Source organism: Lepidochelys kempii, chromosome 3 (genome assembly GCF_965140285.1).
Source record: "Lepidochelys kempii isolate rLepKem1 chromosome 3, rLepKem1.hap1, whole genome shotgun sequence".
In the NCBI taxonomy this organism is placed as follows: domain Eukaryota; kingdom Metazoa; phylum Chordata; order Testudines; family Cheloniidae; genus Lepidochelys; species Lepidochelys kempii.
In genome coordinates this window covers 488,195-508,076 of record NC_136382.1, presented here as the reverse complement: position 1 = coordinate 508,076, position 19,882 = coordinate 488,195, and the positions used below count along the sequence as shown (strand labels likewise).

The following is a 19,882-nucleotide window of genomic DNA, read 5'->3' as shown; positions in this document are numbered from 1 at the left end:
ATAGAAGTATTGTCATGCTGGAAGATGCTAATGGATGCCATTCAATCAGTTCTTTGATCTATAGACAAATTGCAGAGGGGCTTGAAGATGTGGCTCTGCTAAACAGATAGCAGGGGCTCCATGTGTCCCCCATTTTTTCCTTCTGGTTTTCCAATTTTCCCCAAAAGCAACAGGGTTCTGTTCACTGATGCCTAAAACATTCCGTGGAATTTTGGAACTGATCAGAGATGCCAGTCAGAAGTTGTCGTGTTACATCCAAAACAGAGAAATGGCATCGGGTTGGGGATAGGGACTCATAAGCTTGGCCAATAATAGAAGGCTCTGCCGTCTAGCAGGCAAAGGTATAACAAGGTCCAATAGCTGGAAACTGAGGCTAGACAAATTTAGACTTGAAATAATGGGCAATTTTTTACAGGGAGAGTAATTAACCATAGGAACAACTTATCAAGTGCTGTGGTGGATCCTCCAACACTGGCAATTTTAAAATTGAGATTGGATATTTTTTTCAACAACATGCTCCAGTTCAAACAGGAATGAAATCAGAGGAGTCCTTCGGCATGTGTTATCCTGGAGGTCAGACTAGAGGATCACAATGGTCTCTTCAGGCCATATGAATCAATAGCTTAGTCTCAAAGGAAGAGAGCAGAGCCCCCAGAGCTGGGAGCTTAAACACACAGGACTAGATTTTCAAAAGTAATTAGGCACTTATAGATGCAGATAGGTGCTTAAGATGGGTTTGAAAGTCCCTCTGGGCACCCATCTGCATCCTTAGACAGCTAAATACCTTTGACAATCTGGCTCATCACGCCTGAGAGCCAGAGGAAAGACCTATAGTAGGCCTTGCCCTTACACTGCAGTGTAAGGGAGCTGAAAGGGAGGCTGGGACTTACCGTCTGAATGAACTTGTTGCAGATCACCTTCTTATCACCCCTGCAGAAAAAGAAATACACACATATAATTACAGTTAGGGCTGGTAACACTTCCTATTAGTAAGGTTGCCTGACACTTCCATTATAATACCCTGTTTTCAGTTGCTTATACTTTTGCCATATGTTAATTTTATACTGTTTTAGTTTTTTTAATCAAAATGTCATGCAGTACCAAGTGAAATGCTTTACGGAAGACAAAGTATATTACATCAACACTTATCTTTATCAACCAAACTTGTAATCTCATAAAAAATGACAAAGTTGACAGGATCTATTTTCCATAAGCCCATGTTGATTGGGTTAATTATATCACCCTCATTTAATTCTTTACATCCTGGGGGACTTCAATTGAATGATATATGTCGGAGATCTGATGCTACCAGTACGAAAACATTCACTGAAATTTCTAAATATGGTAGATGACAATTTCCTAACTCAGAAAGTGCTGCATCCAACATGGGGGAACTCTATATTAGACCTTGCCTTGACACATACAGAGGAACTGATCACAGAATTAAAATTAATGGTATCTGAAAGTTAAAAGCTAATGGTAGCTTAGGTGCAAGTGATTATGGTTTGATCACATTTATAAAATGCAAATAGAATAAAGTCCAGAGAAGTAACGTACATACGCCTGGTGCCTTAAAAAGGCCATTTTCACAAGGCTGAAAACAATGATGAGCCAGATCAGCTTGCAGAATTTAATATGAAAAATCTGAATGATAATTGGGAATTGTTTAAGAACACTTTACTACATGCCCAAAATACCACAATCAAGGGAGAAGGCTGTATTGGTTAAAAAACCAACCTGCTTTAGAGGAGAAGCAAAGGCAGCTATAAAAATTAAAAAAATAATATATAACAAATGGAAGAATGCGGAAGTTGACAATTATGAATTTAAATAAGAAACTAGTAACTGTAGAAAATTGATGAAGCAAAGGGACACAAGAAAAAATATACAGCCAGCAAAGTTAAAGAGAATAAGGAGTTTCTGAAGTATATTTAGGAAGAAAAAGAATCCTGACAATGGTATTGGTCCATTACTCAATGGAAATGGTAGAATTATCAATAATGCAGAAAAGGGAGAAGTTCTATTATGTATTTGAGGGGAAAACAGATGATATAGTCATATCATATAATGATGGTGAAATACTTTCCATTCCACTAGCATCTCAGGAGGATGTTAAACAGCGGCCACTAAAGCTAGACACTTTTAAATCAGCAGGTCCAGATAACTTGAATTCAAAAGTTTTAGAAGAGCTGGCCGAGGAGCTCACTGGACCATTCATGTTGATTTTCAATAAGTCTTCGAACACCAGGGAGGTTCCAGAAGACTGGAAGAAAGCTAATGTGCCAATATTTAAAAAGGGTAAACAGGATGACCCAGATAATTATAGGCCTGTCAGTCTGTCATCAATTTGGGCAAGGTAATGGAGTAGATATCAGGAATAAGGCCCTGCAGCTTTGCCTCCCGAGTCTCCTGACAGCCTAATGAACAGAGCTGGGCTGCATAAGCCAGACTGTCTGACTAAATAACCTGCTTGACTGGCTGAGGAAGCCAGCAAGCTTGCTCTTAAGCCCAGCAGTAGCAGCAGCTTGCTTGCTGCTCAAAGCATTTGCTAAGGCTGTGATCATTCCTACCTCACTCCCAGCCCTACTCCTGCCTTGCCTCACTCCAGGTAACCCAGCTCTGACCCTCGGCTCAAATTCCTGACTTCAACTCTGACCCCTGGCTCTGGCATCTCATACTGGCTCTGACCTTGGATTCCTATTCCTGGCAGCAACTCGTGCTCTAACCACTAGACCCGACTGCTCACCTCCGAGTCCCTGAAAGTGGCTGATAAGGGAAGCAGTTAACAAAGAATTAAAGAAGGGTAACATAATTAATGTCAATCAATATAGGTTCTTGGAAAATATGAAAAAGGTAATAGTGTTGACGAAAGGGCATTTGATTTGGTACCACAAGACATTCTGATTAAAAAACTAGAAAGCAGGGTGGATTTGATTTAAATCATGATTTAAATCACTAGTCAGGAAGACTCTATTTAATCATGGATTTCTACATAAAAGTGCATTCTTGTTAGTTGTTACCAACCTGAAGATCCTGTATGTTCAGACACGTTCCTTTCATCATCTTCAACGCAGCTTCCTCCTGAGAAGGAGCACTTCTCATGAAGTTGTTTCATTCGGGCTATCAGGCCTTGCATTTCTTTGTTGCACCATTTGCATTTTGTACGCATGCCTGTTTTACCCACAGGTAGAGGAACTTCATTAAAATAGTCCCAAACTGGGTCTCTTTTACGGCCTGCTGTCATTAGAGGTTTTCCCTTCTAGTGAGAGGATGGCATGGTAGATTTCAAATCAATGAAGGCTACACTCAGAAAGACCTCAAGACTTCTGGAATATGCTGCTCAAACAGTTTCACTTTTGTTTCTCCTGCCTGTCCCTCCCTTCTCGCATATATCTCCAGACTTCTTCTCCTTATACCCCTTCCTGCTTCTTCACGTGGGCACCAATGATACTGCCAAGAATGACCTTGAGCGGATCACTGCGGACTACGTGGCTCTGGGAAGAAGGATAAAGGAGTTTGAGGTGCAAGTGGTGTTCTCGTCCATCCTCCCTGTGGAAGGAAAAGGTCTGGGTAGAGACCGTCGAATCGTGGAAGTCAACGAATGGCTATGCAGGTGGTGTCAGAGAGAAGGCTTTGGATTCTTTGACCATGGGATGGTGTTCCAAGAAGGAGTGCTAGGCAGAGACGGGCTCCACCTAACGAAGAGAGGGACGAGCATCCTCGCAAGCAGGCTGGCTAACCTAGTGAGGAGGGCTTTAAACTAGGTTCACCGGGGGAAGGAGACCAAAGCCCTGAGGTAAGTGGGATACCGGGGGGAGGCACGAGCAGGAGCGCGTGAGAGGAGAGGGCTCCTGCCTCATACTGAGAAAGAGGGGTGATCAGCAGGTTACCTCAAGTGCCTATATACAAATGTATGAAGCCTGGGAAACAAGCAGGGAGAACTGGAAGTCCTGGCACAGTCAAGGAATTATGATGTGATTGGAATAACAGAGACTTGGTGGGATAACTCACATGACTGGAGTACTGTCATAGATGGATATAAGCTGTTCAGGAAGGGCAGAAAAGGTGGGGGAGTTGCACTGTATGTAAGGGAGCAGTATGACTGCTCAGAGCTCAAGTATGAAACTGCAGAAAAACCTGAGAGTCTCTGGATTAAGTTTAGAAGTGTGAGCAACAAGGGTGATGTCATGGTGGGAGTCTACTATAGACCACCAGACTAGGGGGATGAGGTGGACGAGGCTTTTTTCCGGCAACTCGCAGAAGTTACTAGATCGCAGGCCCTGGTTCTCATGGGTGACTTTAATTTTCCTGATATCTGCTAGGAGAGCAATACAGCGGTGCACAGACAATCCAGGAAGTTTTTGGAAAGTGTAGGGGATGATTTCCCGGTGCAAGTGCTGGAGGAACCAACTAGGGGCAGAGCTCTTCTTGACCTGCTGCTCACAAACTGGGAAGAATTAGTAGGGGAAGCTAAAGTGGATGGGAACCTGGGAGGCAGTGACCATGAAATGGTCGAGTTCAGGATCCTAACACAAGGAAGAAAGGAGAGTAGCAGAATACAGACCCTGGACTTCAGAAAAGCAGACTTTGACTCCCTCAGGGAACTGATGGGCAAGATCCCCTGGGAGAATAACATGAGGGGGAAAGGAGTCCAGGAGAGCTGGCTGTATTTTAAAGAATCCTTATTGAGGTTACAGGGACAAACCATCCCGACATGTAGAAAGAATAGTAAATATGGCAGGCGACCAGCTTGGCTTAACAGTGAAATCCTTGCTGCTCTTAAATACAAAAAAGAAGCTTACAAGAAGTGGAAGATTGGACAAATGACCAGGGATGAGTATAAAAATGTTGCTCGGGCTTGCAGGAGTGAAATCACGAAGGCCAAATCACACCTAGAGTTGCAGCTAGTAAGAGATGTTAAGAGTAACAAGAAGGGTTTCTTCAGGTATGTTAGCAACAAGAAGAAAGTCAAGGAAAGTGTGGGCCCCTTACTGAATGAGGGAGGCAACCTAGTGACAGAGGATGTGGAAAAAGCTAATGTACTCAATGCTTTTTTTGCCTCTGTCTTCACGAACAAGGTCAGCTCCCAGACTGCTGCACTGGGCAGCACAGCATGGGGAGGAGGTGACCAGTCCTCTGTGGAGACAGAAGTGGTTCGGGACTATTTAGAAAAGCTGGACGAGCACAAGTCCATGGGGCGGGATGCGCTGCATCCGAGAGTGCTAAAGGAACTGGCGGATGTGATTGCAGAGCCATTGGCCATTATCTTTGAAAACTCATGGCGATCGGGGGAGGTCCCAGATGACTGGAAAAAGGCGAATGTAGTGCCCATCTTTAAAAAAGGGAAGAAGGAGGATCCTGGGAACTACAGGCCAGTCAGCCTGACCTCAGTCCCTGGAAAAATCATGGAGCAGGTCCTCAAGGAATCAATTCTGAAGCACTTAGAGGAGAGGAAAGTGATCAGGAACAGTCAGCATGGATTCACCAAGGGCAAGTCATGCCTGACTAATCTAATTGCCTTCTATGACGAGATAACTGGCTCTGTGGATGAAGGGAAAGCAGTGGACATGTTGTTCCTGGACTTTAGCAAAGCTTTTGACACGGTCTCCCACAGTATTCTTGCCAGCAAGTTAAAAAAGTATGGGCTGGATGAATGGACTATAAGGTGGATAGAAAGCTGGCTAGATTGTCGGGCTCAACGGGTAGTGATCAATGGCTCCATGTCTAGTTGGCAGCCGGTATCATGTGGAGTGCCCCAAGGGTCGGTCCTGGGGCCGGTTTTGTTCAATATCTTCATAAATGATGTGGAGGATGGTGTGGATTGCACCCTCAGCAAGTTTGCAGATGACACTAAACTGGGAGGACAGGTAGATATGCTGGAGGGTAGGGATAGGAAACAGAGGGACCTAAACAAATTGGAGGATTGGGCCAAAAGAAATCTGACGAGGTTCAACAAGGAAAAGTGCAGAGTCCTGCAGTTAGGATGGAAATATCCAATGCACCGCTACAGACTAGGGCCCGAATGGCTCGGCAGCAGTTCTGCAGAAAAGGACCTAGGAGTTACAGTGGACGAGAAGTTGGATATGAGTCAACAGTGTGCCCTTGTTGCCAAGAAGGCCAATGGCATTTTGGGATGTATAAGTAGGGGCATTGCCAGCAGATCGAGGGACGTGATCGTTCCCCTCTATTCAACACTGGTGAGGCCTCATCTGGAGTACTGTGTCATTTTATGAGGAGAGGCTGAGGGAGCTGGGATTGTTTAGCCTGCAGAAGAGAAGAATGAGGGGGGATTTGATAGCTGCTTTCAACTACCTGAAAGGGGGTTCCAAAGAGGATGGCTCTAGACTGTTCTCAATGGTAGCAGATGACAGAACAAGGAGTAATGGTCTCAAGTTGCAGTGGGGGAGATTTAGGTTGGATATTAGGAAAAACTTTTTCACTATGAGGGTGGTGAAACACTGGAATGTGTTACTTAGGGAGGTGGTGGAATCTCCTTCCCTAGAAGTTTTTAAGGTCAGGCTTGACAAAGCCCTGACTGGGATGATTTAGTCGGGGATCGGTCCTGCTTTGAGCAGGGGGTTGGACTAGATGACCTCCTGAAGTCCCTTTCAACCCTGATATTCTATGATTCCTTGTCCGATCTATTCCGCCCCCAACAATCTTCTTATTCACTGAACTTTTTGAAACTTTGCACTTTTAGAGAGATGTAAGGGATTGACTCTGTGTACACAAATTTGCAGAGGGACAATAGGGTTGACGTCTGTTATTTCTGACCTCTGTATATTATTTATTTATTTTAAAACGTTTTTGCTGTTAACAAGCATTTTTATCTCTCAGGACAGAAATCCACAGTTTGAGAACTGCAAAACTAAGCATCTCTGATGTTATCTTCTAGTCTGAGCACTGAGTCCCATTGGGTAGATAGAAAAATTAAACCCAAATAATCTATACAGAAGCCGCTGGAAGCCCATAAGATTGGGTTCCTAACTCATGACTATTGAATCCAGCATGGATTCACCAAGGGAAGGTCATGCCTGACTAATCTAATCGCCTTTTATGATGAGATTACTGGTTCTGTGGATGAAGGGAAAGCAGTGGATGTATTGTTTCTTGACTTTAGCAAAGCTTTTGACACGGTCTCCCACAGTATTCTTGTCAGTAAGTTAAGGAAGTATGGGCTGGATGAATGCACTACAAGGTGGGCAGAAAGCTGGCTAGATTGTCGGGCTCAACGGGTAGTGATCAATGGCTCCATATCTAGTTGGCAGCCAGTATCAAGTGGAGTGCCCCAAGGGTCGGTCCTGGGGCCAGTTTTGTTCAATATCTTCATAAATGATCTGGAGGATGGTGTGGATTGCACTCTCAGCAAATTTGCGGATGATACTAAACTGAGAGGAGTGGTAGATACGCTGGAGGGGAGGGATAGGATACAGAAAGACCTAGACAAATTGGAGGATTGGGCCAAAAGAAATCTGATGAGGTTCAATAAGGATAAGTGCAGGGTCCTGCACTTGGGACGGAAGAACCCAATGCACAGCTACAGACTAGGGACCGAATGGCTAGGCAGCAGTTCTGCGGAAAAGGACCTAGGGGTGACAGTGGACGAGAAGCTGGATATGAGTCAGCAGTGTGCCCTTGTTGCCAAGAAGGCCAATGGCATTTTGGGATGTATAAGTAGGGGTATAGCGAGCAGATCGAGGGACGTGATCGTTCCCCTCTATTCGACATTGGTGAGGCCTCATCTGGAGTACTGTGTCCAGTTTTGGGCCCCACACTTCAAGAAGGATGTGGATAAATTGGAGAGAGAGTCCAGCGAAGGGCAACAAAAATGATTAGGGGACTGGAACACATGAGTTATGAGGAGAGGCTGAGGGAGCTGGGATTGTTTAGCCTGCAGAAGAGAAGAATGAGGGGGGATTTGATAGCTGCTTTCAACTACCTGAAAGGGGGTTCCAAAGAGGATGGCTCTAGACTGTTCTCAATGGTAGCAGATGACAGAACGAGGAGTAATGGTCTCAAGTTGCAGTGGGGGAGGTTTAGATTGGATATTAGGAAAAACTTTTTCACTAAGAGGGTGGTGAAACACTGGAATGCGTTACCTAGGGAGGTGGTAGAATCTCCTTCCTTAGAGGTTTTTAAGGTCAGGCTTGACAAAGCCCTGGCTGGGATGATTTAACTGGGAATTGGTCCTGCTTTGAGCAGGGGGTTGGACTAGATGACCTTCTGGGGTCCCATTTCAACCCTGATATTCTATGATTCTATGACTCATTTACAAAACTTTTCTTAAATATTACATGAATATATTGTCTCATACTATAGAATTAGAAGTTATAATCCCCATTCCATGATGAGATACATTATAGCTCAAAAATATCCTAATTAAAACTATCTTTAGATGGTTTTTTTCCTCAAAAAGCATTTTATAAAAAAAATATATGATTTAAATAAAAAAAATCTTATTTTTTTTATTTTTTTTTTTAAAGAAATCATTGATTTTTATACACCCTGCTGGAAAGAGATCAAATTAACATGGCACACATTTAATAGATTAAGAACTGGCTAACTGATAGGTCTCAACTGTAAATCATAGAATCACAGAACTGGAAGGGACCTTGAGAGGTCATCTAGTCCAGTCCCCTGCACTCAAGGCAGGACTAAGTATTCTCTAGACCAGTGGTCCCCAACCTTGCTGTTGCAATAGCATATTCATGTTCCCAGAAGAGTGTGGCGGGCGCCGGACAACCAGCTGCCAAAATGCCGCTGAGTAGGGGCATCATCAAGAAGCGTCGCCGCCCAAATGCCACTGAGAAGCAGTGGCATTTGGGCAGCGACGCTTCTTGGCATTGCTGCTTCTGGGCAACATTTTGGCGGCTAGTTGTCTGGTGGCCACGCTCCTCAGCGGCGGGTTGTCCGGCGGAAGTGCTCCCTTCTCAGTAGGCATCCGCACATAAATGCATGGCGCCCGCGGGCACCGCGTTGGGGACCACTGATCTAGACCATCCCTGACAGGTGTTTGTCCATCCTGCTCTTAAAAATCCCCAATGACGGAGATTCCACCACTTCCTTAGGTAATTTATTCCAGCTCTTTACCACTCTGACAGTTAGGAAGTTTTTCCTAATCTCCATCCTAAACCGCCCTTGCTACAATTTAAGCCTATTGCTTCTTGTCCTATCCTCAGAGCAATTTTTCTTCCTCCTCCTTGTAACAACCTTTTATGTACTTGAAAACTGTTATGTCCCGTCGCAGTCTTCTCTTCTCCATACTAAACAACCCATTTTTTTCAATCTTCCCTCATAGGTCATGGTTTCTAGACCTTTAATCATTTTTGTTGCCCTTCTCTGGACTTTCTCCTATTTGTCCACATCCTTCCTGAAATGTGGCGCCCAGAACTGGACAGAATACTCCAGTTGAGGCCTAATGAGCACAGAGTAGAGCGGAAGAATTACTTCTCGTGTCTTGCTTACAACACTCCTACTAATACATCCCAGAATGATGTTCGCTTTTTTTGCAACAGCTTTCCACTGTTGACTCATATTTAGCTTGTGACCCACTGTGACCCCCAGATCTCTCATCAAATGGGAGTGTTTCTCTTGAGGGCCTACAAGGGTCAGTTCTTGGCCCTACACCACATAACATTTTTATTGACGACCTAGAAGTAAACTTAAAATCATCATTGATAAAGTCTACAGATGACAGAAAAATTGAGGGAGTGGTAAACAATGAAGAGGACAGGTCACTGATACAGAATGATCTGAATCACTTGAGAAGCTGGGTGCAAGCAAACAATATGCATTTCAATACAATGAAATGTATACATCCAGGAACAAAGGATCCAGGCCATACTTATAGGATGGGAGACTCCATCCTGGGAAGCAATGACTCTGAAAGAAATTTGGGGGGGTTAAGGTGGATAATCAGCTGAACATGAGCTCCCAGTGTGCCCAAAAGGGCTAATGCAACCCTTGGATGCAGAAACATGGGAATATCAAGCAGGAATAAAGAAGTTATTTTACCTTTGTATTTGGCACTGATGTGACTGCTTCTGGAATAGTGAGTCCAGTTTTGGTGCCCACAGTTCAAGAACACTGATAAAATGGAGAGGGTTCAGAGAAGAGCCACAAAAATGGTTATAAGATGGGAAAACATGCCACAAAGTGACAGACTCACGGAGCTCAATCTATTTATTTTAACAGAGAGAAGGTTAAGAGATGCCTTGATTATAGTCAGTTTTACTACCTTAACAGGGAACAAGTTAAGGGATAATAGGTTCTTCAATTTAACAGAGAAAGATCTAACAAGATCCAATGGTTGGAAGCTGAAGCTAGACAAATTCAGGTAGGAAATAAGGCCTAAAGTTTTAAATGAGAGTAATTAACCACTGGAACAATTTACCATGTGTCATGGTGGATTATCCATCACAGGCAATTTTTCCATCAAGACTGGATGTTTTTCTAGAACTTCTGCTCTAGGAATTATTCTGGGGAAGTTCCATGGTCCATGTTATATAGGAAGGTCAGACTAGATGATCACAATGCTACCTTCTGGCCTTGGAATCTATGAAATTATTTTATAAATTGCTAATTTATACTTATTTCCATAAATTTCAGTCTTGCAACATAGGCCTTTGTTTGGGCCCCTCCCCTGCTATATGTTCTCAGGGCAGTGAGTCTGGGTACTGAGCAGGCACAGAATTCTCTCATTTTGTGTAGGAGCTTTCATGCAGCAGCAGGAACATCTCCCTGCAGAGGGATAAAGTGGAGCCCAAACAGCTCCCTAGAACCACACACAGGGGGCGCAGACCATCATGGGGGGGACGGGACGGGGACCAGGCCTTTAAAACAGTTGCTTCCCATAACAATTGTAGTTCTTGTAGGTAAGGGCCTCTACAGATCCATACTGCAGGGGATGTATATGTCCTGGATGCATCAGCACTGACCTTCTAAACAGCCATGTCCACTGGGGCTGTGCATTCTGCCCATTTCCTCACTCCCCACTCACATCAGCATACACAGGAGAATATGGTGACCTACATTTGATTTGCAGGAGGCCACAGCTTGAGAGTGGAGGAATTTGACTTCTGCCACATTAGTACGGCCTGCAGTGGGGCAGGAAAGGCACAAGCAAGCCATGAGCCAAAACAATATGCCTGTTGGGGCTCAATATCCCTAACACTAACTATAGGAACGACAGACATTGAGAAAAGCCAAACTTCTATAAAAGGGAGCTGAATTCCTATTGCCCCAACTGTCCCCAGAAGGAATTGAGAAGCAGTCATGTCTGTACTCCTTATAAGGACCCGGCAAAAGTCAGAGGGCACAAAGAAGTAGGCAGGGTGTGCATAGGCCCTATAGCCTGCTCCTCCAGACCTCTGGCTGGCACACACCTGCAGAAGGGATCTGACAGGTAGTACCTGAAGAACCTTTATGCTGTTCAACAAAACCACTCAATGTAACCAGAGTAATGGGGGACCGCAGTTCAGGGTTGGGTAAGGTATGATTTGAAGGGGAGGTGAGGGCTAGTGTCGAATGAGATCTGGCTGAATACCGGGGCAAAAACCCTAGGCGTGAAGAACACATTGTGCATTTCCAAAGCAGCCTGCGGTACTGGAAGAAAGGAGGCACCGCACACGCAGGTGCATGGCACCACAGGGATGGCACCATACACAGAGGGATGATATACCAAGGCCCTCACCATTCCTCTCCGATCTTGTAGACATAAATGATGTTGTCTGTTTGTCCAATGGCGATTTTGGTGGAGTCAGGAGAGAACGCCATGCCTTTCACCATGTAGCTCTTCCTGCCATACTGGGGAGAGAAGGGAAGAAGCAGGGATTGAGGGTGAGGTTAATAAAACATGTCCCAAAAGAACTTCAAGACAGACCCAGAGTAAGGGCCACAGGTCAACCTATTCAGTAGCGCAAAGACCCATACAATGTACAAGCTGATCCCATTCCCATCCCACCTCCCTGGTGTGAGCTTCCTGCAGTTATGGACTACACTAATCTAGTGTTGCCAGGCACCTGGCTGTGGGTTATTGCTGCTATATACAATATCTAGCAGGGAGGTTAATGAGAGTAACTAACCACTGGAACTTACCAAGGGCCATGGGGGATTCTCCATCACCGACAATTTTCCAATCAAGATTGGATGTTTTTCTAAAAGCTACATCCTAGGAATTAGTTCTATAGCCTGTGTCATATAGTAGGTCAGACTATATGATCACAATGGTCCCTTCTGGCCTTGGGATCTATGGAATGAGGGTGGGTCAGTGTGAGTGAGATACCCCAGCAAAGCAGAGCCAGCTGAAGGATTAGGTAACCTGCTAGCTCAGTCTGATTTCTCCCTCTGTATAAGTTGTTAACTGGATGCATGCTAGGCAATTAGAGATATGGCTCCCTATTGCTGTGTTCATGCACACAGAAGCACAAGCTTACTCCCACGACTGCACATGGCCAAACCCCACTGCCAGACCACAAACAAAAGCATGCACTCTCACAGTGGCAGCCCTTAAACACACACACAGGTATACACACTCACAGGTAGGTGGATGGCACATACACTGGATATAAGAACAGTCATACCAGAATGTATCCTTGGGTCCAAGCCCTAAACACTATTGTAATCATCTTTGTCCAAAGTATGCCTTGTGAAGGATCATTTGAAAACTCATAATTTGCTGGTCATTACTGTCCTGGCAAAATATGCGTGGCAACATTTTATGTGAAGTTATAAGATTTTCCAGTATGATGTTATTAACATGTTCCAAATCACAGCTCTCCCCAAGCAGAAGTTGGCAAATAGGTCTGTCCTAAACAAAGGAATGTGTGCTCTGTTTAATTTGCAGTAAACAGAGTCATCAAGCAGGAAGGGGAAACACAGGAAGCTCAAATAGATGAGAAAAAGCCGCAGGGAATGTACTTCCGCATAGACTTTTTCATAGAATCATAGAATATCAGCGTTGGAAGGGACCCCAGAAGGTCATCTAGTCCAACCCCCTGCTCAAAGCAGGACCAATTCCCAGTTAAATCATCCCAGCCAGGGCTTTGTCAAGCCTGACCTTAAAAACCTCTAAGGAAGGAGATTCTACCACCTCCCTAGGTAACGCATTCCAGTGTTTCACCACCCTCCTAGTGAAAAAGTTTTTCCTAATATCCAATCTAAACCTCCCCCACTGCAACTTGAGACCATTACTCCTCGTTCTGTCATCTGCTACCATTGAGAACAGTCTAGAGCCATCCTCTTTGGAACCCCCTTTCAGGTAGTTGAAAGCAGCTATCAAATCCCCCCTCATTCTTCTCTTCTGCAGGTTAAACAATCCCAGCTCCCTCAGCCTCTCCTCATAACTCATGTGTTCCAGTCCCCTAATCATTTTTGTTGCCCCTCGCTGGACTCTCTCCAATTTATCCACATCCTTCTTGAAGTGTGGGGCCCAAAACTGGACACAGTACTCCAGATGAGGCCTCACCAATGTCAAATAGAGGGGAACGATCACGTCCCTCGATCTGCTCGCTATGCCCCTACTTATACATCCCAAAATGCCATTGGCCTTCTTGGCAACAAGGGCACACTGCTGACTCATATCCAGCTTCTCGTCCACTGTCACCCCTAGGTCCTTTTCCGCAGAACTGCTGCCTAGCCATTCGGTCTCTAGTCTGTAGCTGTGCATTGGGTTCTTCCGTCCTAAATGCAGGACCCTGCACTTATCCTTATTGAACCTCATCAGATTCCTTTTGGCCCAATCTTCCAATTGGTCTAGGTCCTTCTGTATCCTATCCCTCCCCTCCAGCGTATCTACCACTCCTCCCAGTTTAGTATCATCCGCAAATTTGCTGAGAGTGCAATCCACACCATCCTCCAGATCATTTATGAAGATATTGAATAAAACCGGCCCCAGGACCGACCCTTGGGGCACTCCACTTGATACCGGCTGCCAACTAGACATGGAGCCATTGATCACTACCTGTTGAGCCCGACAATCTAGCCAGCTTTCTACCCACCTTATAGTGCATTCATCCAGCCCATACTTCCTTAACTTGCTGACAAGAATACTATGGGAGACCGTGTCAAAAGCTTTGCTAAAGTCAAGAAACAATACATCCACTGCTTTCCCTTCATCCACAGAACCAGTAATCTCATCATAAAAGGCGATTAGATTAGTCAGGCATGACCTTCCCTTGGTGAATCCATGCTGGCTGTTCCTGATCACTTTCCTCTCATGCAAGTGCTTCAGGATTGATTCTTTGAGGACCTGCTCCATGATTTTTCCAGGGACTGAGGTGAGGCTGACTGGCCTGTAGTTCCCAGGATCTTCCTTCTTCCCTTTTTTAAAGGTTGGCACTACATTAGCCTTTTTCCAGTCATCCGGGACTTCCCCGGTTCGCCACGAGTTTTCAAAGATAATGGCCAGTGGCTCTGCAATCACAGCCGCCAATTTCTTCAGCACTCTCGGATGCAACTCGTCCGGCCCCATGGACTTGTGCACGTCCAGCTTTTCTAAATAGTCCCTAACCGCCTCTATCTCCACAGAGGGCTGGCCATCTCTTCCCCATTTTGTGATGCCCAGCGCAGCAGTCTGGGAGCTGACCTTGTTAGTGAAAACAGAGGCAAAAAAAGCATTGAGTACATTAGCTTTTTCCACATCCTCTGTCACTAGGTTGCCTCCCTCATTCAGTAAGGGGCCCACACATTCCTTGGCTTTCTTCTTGTTGCCAACATACCTGAAGAAACCCTTCTTGTTACTCTTGACATCTCTGGCTAGCTGCAGCTCCAGGTGCGATTTGGCCCTCCTGATAACATTCCTACATGCCCGAGCAATATTTTTATACTCTTCCCTGGTCATATGTCCAACCTTCCACTTCCTGTAAGCTTCTTTTTTATGTTTAAGATCCGCTAGGATTTCACCATTAAGCCAAGCTAGTCGCCTGCCATATTTACTATTCTTTCGACTCATCGGGATGGTTTGTCCCTGTAACCTCAACAGGGGTTCCTTGAAATACAGCCAGCTCTCCTGGACTCCTTGGTATCCAGCTGGAAATGTTTTACAAATGGAAGGACTGAGACTATAAAAAGGAAGGGAGAACACCCCAGTATACCCTTCTCTCTTCCCTTTCCCATCACATTCTCTACACCTGAAGCAACAAAGGAAGCCTTCACTGGATTCTGCGGGAAGGAGTTCTGACCTACAGGGTTTGGTCAGTAAGACTGCTGAAAACACATGGTGAGAAACTTTGCTTGAATCTGATATAGTTTGTTAATTTGGCACCAGTAGGGTTTTAACTTTATTTTAGGGCTGTCAAACGATTAAAAAAATTAATCATGATTAATCGTGAGATTAAAAAAAGAAATCACGATTAATTGCAGTTTTAATTGCACTGTTAAACAATAATAGAATACTATTTATTTAAATAGATCATAAATAGGGCATAAGAGCAGGTTAGACAAACACTTGTCAGGGATGGTTTAGAAAATATTTAGTTGTGCCGTGAGTGCAGGGGACTGGACTAGATGACCTCTTGAAGTCCCTTCCAGTCCTACGATTCTATGATTCTATGAAGATGGTCAGAGACGCAACCCCATCCTCGGGGTGTCCCTAAACTTTTGACTGCCAGAAGCTTGGACTGGATGACAGGGGATGGATTGCTTGATAATTTCCCTATTCTGTTCATTCCCTCTGAATCATCTAGCACTGGTCACTGTCAGAAGAGAAGTTACTGGGCTAGATGGACCATTGGTCTGACCCAGTATGGCCATTCTTATGTTCTTATGAAATTGATGTTTTATATTCTGATCCAACCCCTGTATCATTTTGGGTACAGGCTACAGACCTCTGTTTCACCAGCCACCAAGAGGACCAGTCAGCTATGCTGAAATGCAAGCTACCTGTAGATATCTCCAGGCTGTTTGTTTGCTGACACGGTTGTGAAGCATTTAAAAGGACTGAAAAGCTGCCATTTCTCAAGCTCTGAAAAGTCCAAGTGATACACAGTACACACTATGATCATATTATAAAGACTGAAAAATCATCTCTGAGAGTTCAAAAGGGAATGTGTTTTGATGTGTGTGCTAAAATATAAAAAAAATTGTTGATGCAAACATTCAAATATAAGGTAACAAAAACAAAAGGGGAAACATCTGTATAAGGAAAATCAGTAGATTTATTAATAGCTTTTTGAAAAGTTATTCCTAGTATTCCAAAAACTATTTACAGTACTTTATACTATATAAAATGTGTTGTGTGTGCATTGCTTGTTTTATGAAGAAAGCGTACAGTAGTCTCTCTAAGGTTTAACTCTGTGTCATACTTTCTGAAAAGTTTTGACAAGACAGAACTTTGGCCTCTGCTTCAACGAAGAGTTCAGCTGACGTCGAGGAAGTAGGGATGGTATAATTATACAGAATATTGCTTGAGCATTCCCTCCCCTGTCCCCTTTACAACAGCAGAGGAACAGTCTGGGCCTGTAGTTGTACTCTGATGGGAGCAACATTTAAGGCTGTGCTTTGGGGCTATGCAGAATGTGGTGTAGCATTTCAAGCTGTTATGAGCCTTCTGAAAAGTATGGAGCAACTTACAAGTTGCTCTGCTACTGCCAAAAACTGCCCTGCATAGCAGCATGTAAAGTATCAGTGTGTCACAGATCAAGAGTGTCGGGTGCCCAGTTACACAGAAGCAAACAAACAATCTCTTTACCTTTGCATCAGCAGGCTTGGTGGAAAATTTGTCCCTTCTCTCTCCATGTTCATCATACAGAAGCACAACCCTGTCTACAGTGCAGACAGCAAACTTGGCATTGTTGTAGGACCAAGCCATGCAGGTGACCTTTGCAGCACCATCCTGGAAGAAAACATCGCCATTGCCAGTCTGGACTGGAGCAAGGTCCATTAGAACATAAGAGCGGCCAGACGGGGTCAGAACAAAGGCCCGTCCAGCCCAGTGTCCTGTCTGCCGACAGGGGCCAGGGCCAGGTGCCCCAGAGGGAGTGAACAGACCGTCCAGTGACCCATTCCCAGCATCTGGCAAACAGAGGCGCGGGTCCCCATCCCCGCCCAGCATGGCTAGTCGCCACTGACTCCAAGACCTCTCCTCTGGAGGGGTAACAGCTAATTCAGAGCCCACCACTCGGTATGTTCCCTGGGGATTACGTTTTCCGATGCGCACGACCACACGTTGGAGGGCCCGCAACGCAGCCCGAGCCCTGGTGTGGGCGTCGGCATTTGCCCCCATGTTTCTGGGCGGACCCCTCTCTGACGGCTGCCGGGCTCTGGGCCTCCCTCACGTCCTGCGGCAGGGAGTTCCGCAGCCCCTTGGGCCGAGCGTGAAGGATTCCCAGGCTCCAGGCCGCCCTCCGCCCGCCCGCCACGGACCCGCCTCGCCCCTCACGCGCCCGCGAGTCGGGGGCTGACCTGGGGGGTGAGCAGCGTCCGTACGTGCCGTAGCTGCATCCCGGGGCCACTCGGGCTCCGCGTCTCCCGCCTCCGCGCGTTGCCCCGGTAACCGCCTGCCGAACACCACAGCAACCGGCGGCACGCGCACGCGCACACCCAGCAGCCTGCGTCACCGGGAGCGCCCCGCGCCGCGCATGCGCCCAGCCAGGCCGCGCCTCTGGGCGACGGAAGGGTTCGGTGGAGAGACTCCGCCCTCGCCTGCAACGGCCCTCACCCACAAACTCCGCCCATTCCGCAGACCCCGCCTCCATCAACCTTTAGCCGCGCCCTTCCCCACGAGCCACGCCCACCCCGGCGGCCTGACCCCGCGCAGCAAGCCCCGCCCCCAAAGCCGGGCGCGCGCTCGAGCGACGCAGCGGGCCCCGGGGGCCCGGGCGGGAGCGCGCGCTGGCCTCGCCTCGCCTCGCCTCCCCTCCCCCGCCCGGGGCGGCCCGGCAGAGCGCGGCGATGGAGGCGCTGCGGGCGGCGGGCCGGGCCGTGCTGCGGAGCCCCCGGCTCGCCCGCCACGGCCTGGGGCTCTGCTGGCACCGCAGTAAGCGCGGGGCGCTGGCGGGAGCGGCCCGGGGGGCTGCGGGGGCACTGGGGGGGAGGGGTGCCGAGGGGGCAAGTGGGGGTGCTGGGGGTGATGTGGGGGTGAATGGGGGGCACGGAGGTGAGGGCAGGGGGGTGTTGAGGGGAGTGGGGGGTGTTGACGGCGGGGGCGGGGTGGAGGGCCACGGGGGTATTTCAGGGTGGGGGTGCTGAGGGGGGGGCCGCGGGGGTATTTCAGGGTGGGGATGCTGGGGGGGGGGGCCGCGGGGTTATTTCAGGGTGGGGATGCTGAGGGGGGCCGCGGGGGTATTGACGGCGGGGGCGGGGTGGAGGGCCACGGGGGTATTTCAGGGTGGGGGTGCTGAGGGGGGCCGTGGGGGTATTGACGGCGGGGGCGGGGTGGAGGGCCACGGGGGTATTTCAGGGTGGGGATGCTGAGGGGGGGCCGCGGGGTTATTTCAGGGTGGGGATGCTGAGGGGGGCCGCGGGGTTATTTCAGGGTGGGGATGCTGAGGGGGGCCGCGGGGTTATTTCAGGGTGGGGATGCTGAGGGGGGGGCCGCGGGGGTATTTCAGGGTGGGGATGCTGAGGGGGGGGCCGCGGGGGTATTTCAGGGTGGGGGTGCTGAGGGGGGCCGTGGGGTGTTGACGGCGGGGGCGGGGTGGAGGGCCACGGGGGTATTTCAGGGTGGGGATGCTGAGGGGGGGCCGCGGGGTTATTTCAGGGTGGGGGTGCTGAGGGGGGGGGGCCGCGGGGGTATTTCAGGGTGGGGATGTTGAGGGGGGCCGTGGGGGTGTTGACGGCGGGGGCAGGATGGAGGGCCACGGGGGTATTTCAGGGTGGGGATGCTGAGGGGGGCCGTGGGGGTATTGACGGCGGGGGCAGGATGGAGGGCCACGGGGGTATTTCAGGGTGGGGATGCTGAGGGGGGGCCGCGGGGTTATTTCAGGGTGGGGATGCTGAGGGGGGCCGTGGGGGTATTGACGGCGGGGGCGGGGTGGAGGGCCGCGGGGTTATTTCAGGGTGGGGATGCTGAGGGGGGCCGTGGGGGTATTGACGGCGGGGGCGGGGTGGAGGGCCACGGGGGTATTTCAGGGTGGGGATGCTGAGGGGGGGCCGCGGGGTTATTTCAGGGTGGGGGTGCTGAGGGGGGCCGTGGGGGTATTGACGGCGGGGGCAGGATGGAGGGCCACGGGGGTATTTCAGGGTGGGGGTGCTGAGGGGGGCCGTGGGGTGTTGACGGCGGGGGCAGGATGGAGGGCCACGGGGGTATTTCAGGGTGGGGATGCTGAGGGGGGCCGTGGGGGTATTGACGGCGGGGTGGAGGGCCACGGGGGTATTTCAGGGTGGGGATGCTGAGGGGGGCCGTGGGGGTATTGACGGCGGGGTGGAGGGCCACGGGGGTATTTCAGGGTGGGGGTGCTGAGGGGGGGGGCCGCGGGGGTATTTCAGGGTGGGGGTGCTGAGGGGGGGGGCCGCGGGGGTATTTCAGGGTGGGGATGCTGAGGGGGGGGCCACGGGGGTATTTCAGGGTGGGGATGCTGAGGGGGGGGCCGCGGGGGTATTTCAGGGTGGGGATGCTGAGGGGGGCCGTGGGGGTATTGACGGCGGGGGCGGGGTGGAGGGCCACGGGGGTATTTCAGGGTGGGGATGCTGAGGGGGGCCGTGGGGGTATTGACGGCGGGGGCGGGGTGGAGGGCCACGGGGGTATTTCAGGGTGGGGATGCTGAGGGGGGGCCGCGGGGTTATTTCAGGGTGGGGGTGCTGAGGGGGGCCGTGGGGGTATTGACGGCGGGGGCAGGATGGAGGGCCACGGGGGTATTTCAGGGTGGGGGTGCTGAGGGGGGCCGTGGGGGTGTTGACGGCGGGGTGGAGGGCCGCGGGGGTATTTCAGGGTGGGGATGCTGAG

At 48.7% G+C, this 19,882-nt stretch overlaps 2 protein-coding genes across 7 annotated transcripts in view; one reads left to right on the top strand and one right to left on the bottom strand.

Annotated features, from left to right (window-relative positions):
• The window catches only part of IFT172 (intraflagellar transport 172), a 151,395-nt gene extending 133,844 nt beyond the window's left edge, over window positions 1-17,551 (bottom strand). For all 6 annotated transcript variants that reach the window (XR_012157848.2, XM_073335396.2, XM_073335398.2 and 3 more), the window contains exons 1-4: window positions 17,401-17,551; window positions 16,688-16,831; window positions 11,693-11,805; window positions 891-930 (exon numbers count right to left, since the gene is read on the bottom strand). Coding sequence is in view for 5 of the 6 variants with exons in the window: in XM_073335396.2 (XP_073191497.1) it covers window positions 891-930; window positions 11,693-11,805; window positions 16,688-16,831; window positions 17,401-17,439 (336 nt within the window). In the remaining variant the exon portion in view is untranslated. The remainder of the gene's footprint in view (window positions 1-890; window positions 931-11,692; window positions 11,806-16,687; window positions 16,832-17,400) is intronic.
• A 222-nt stretch (window positions 17,552-17,773) lies between these two features.
• Window positions 17,774-19,882, top strand: part of LOC140908392 (low density lipoprotein receptor adapter protein 1) — a 31,477-nt gene continuing 29,368 nt past the window's right edge. Inside the window, exon 1 of the mRNA XM_073335391.2 lies at window positions 17,774-17,974. Coding sequence (XP_073191492.2) covers window positions 17,890-17,974 — 85 coding nt within the window. The 5' untranslated portion in view covers window positions 17,774-17,889. The remainder of the gene's footprint in view (window positions 17,975-19,882) is intronic.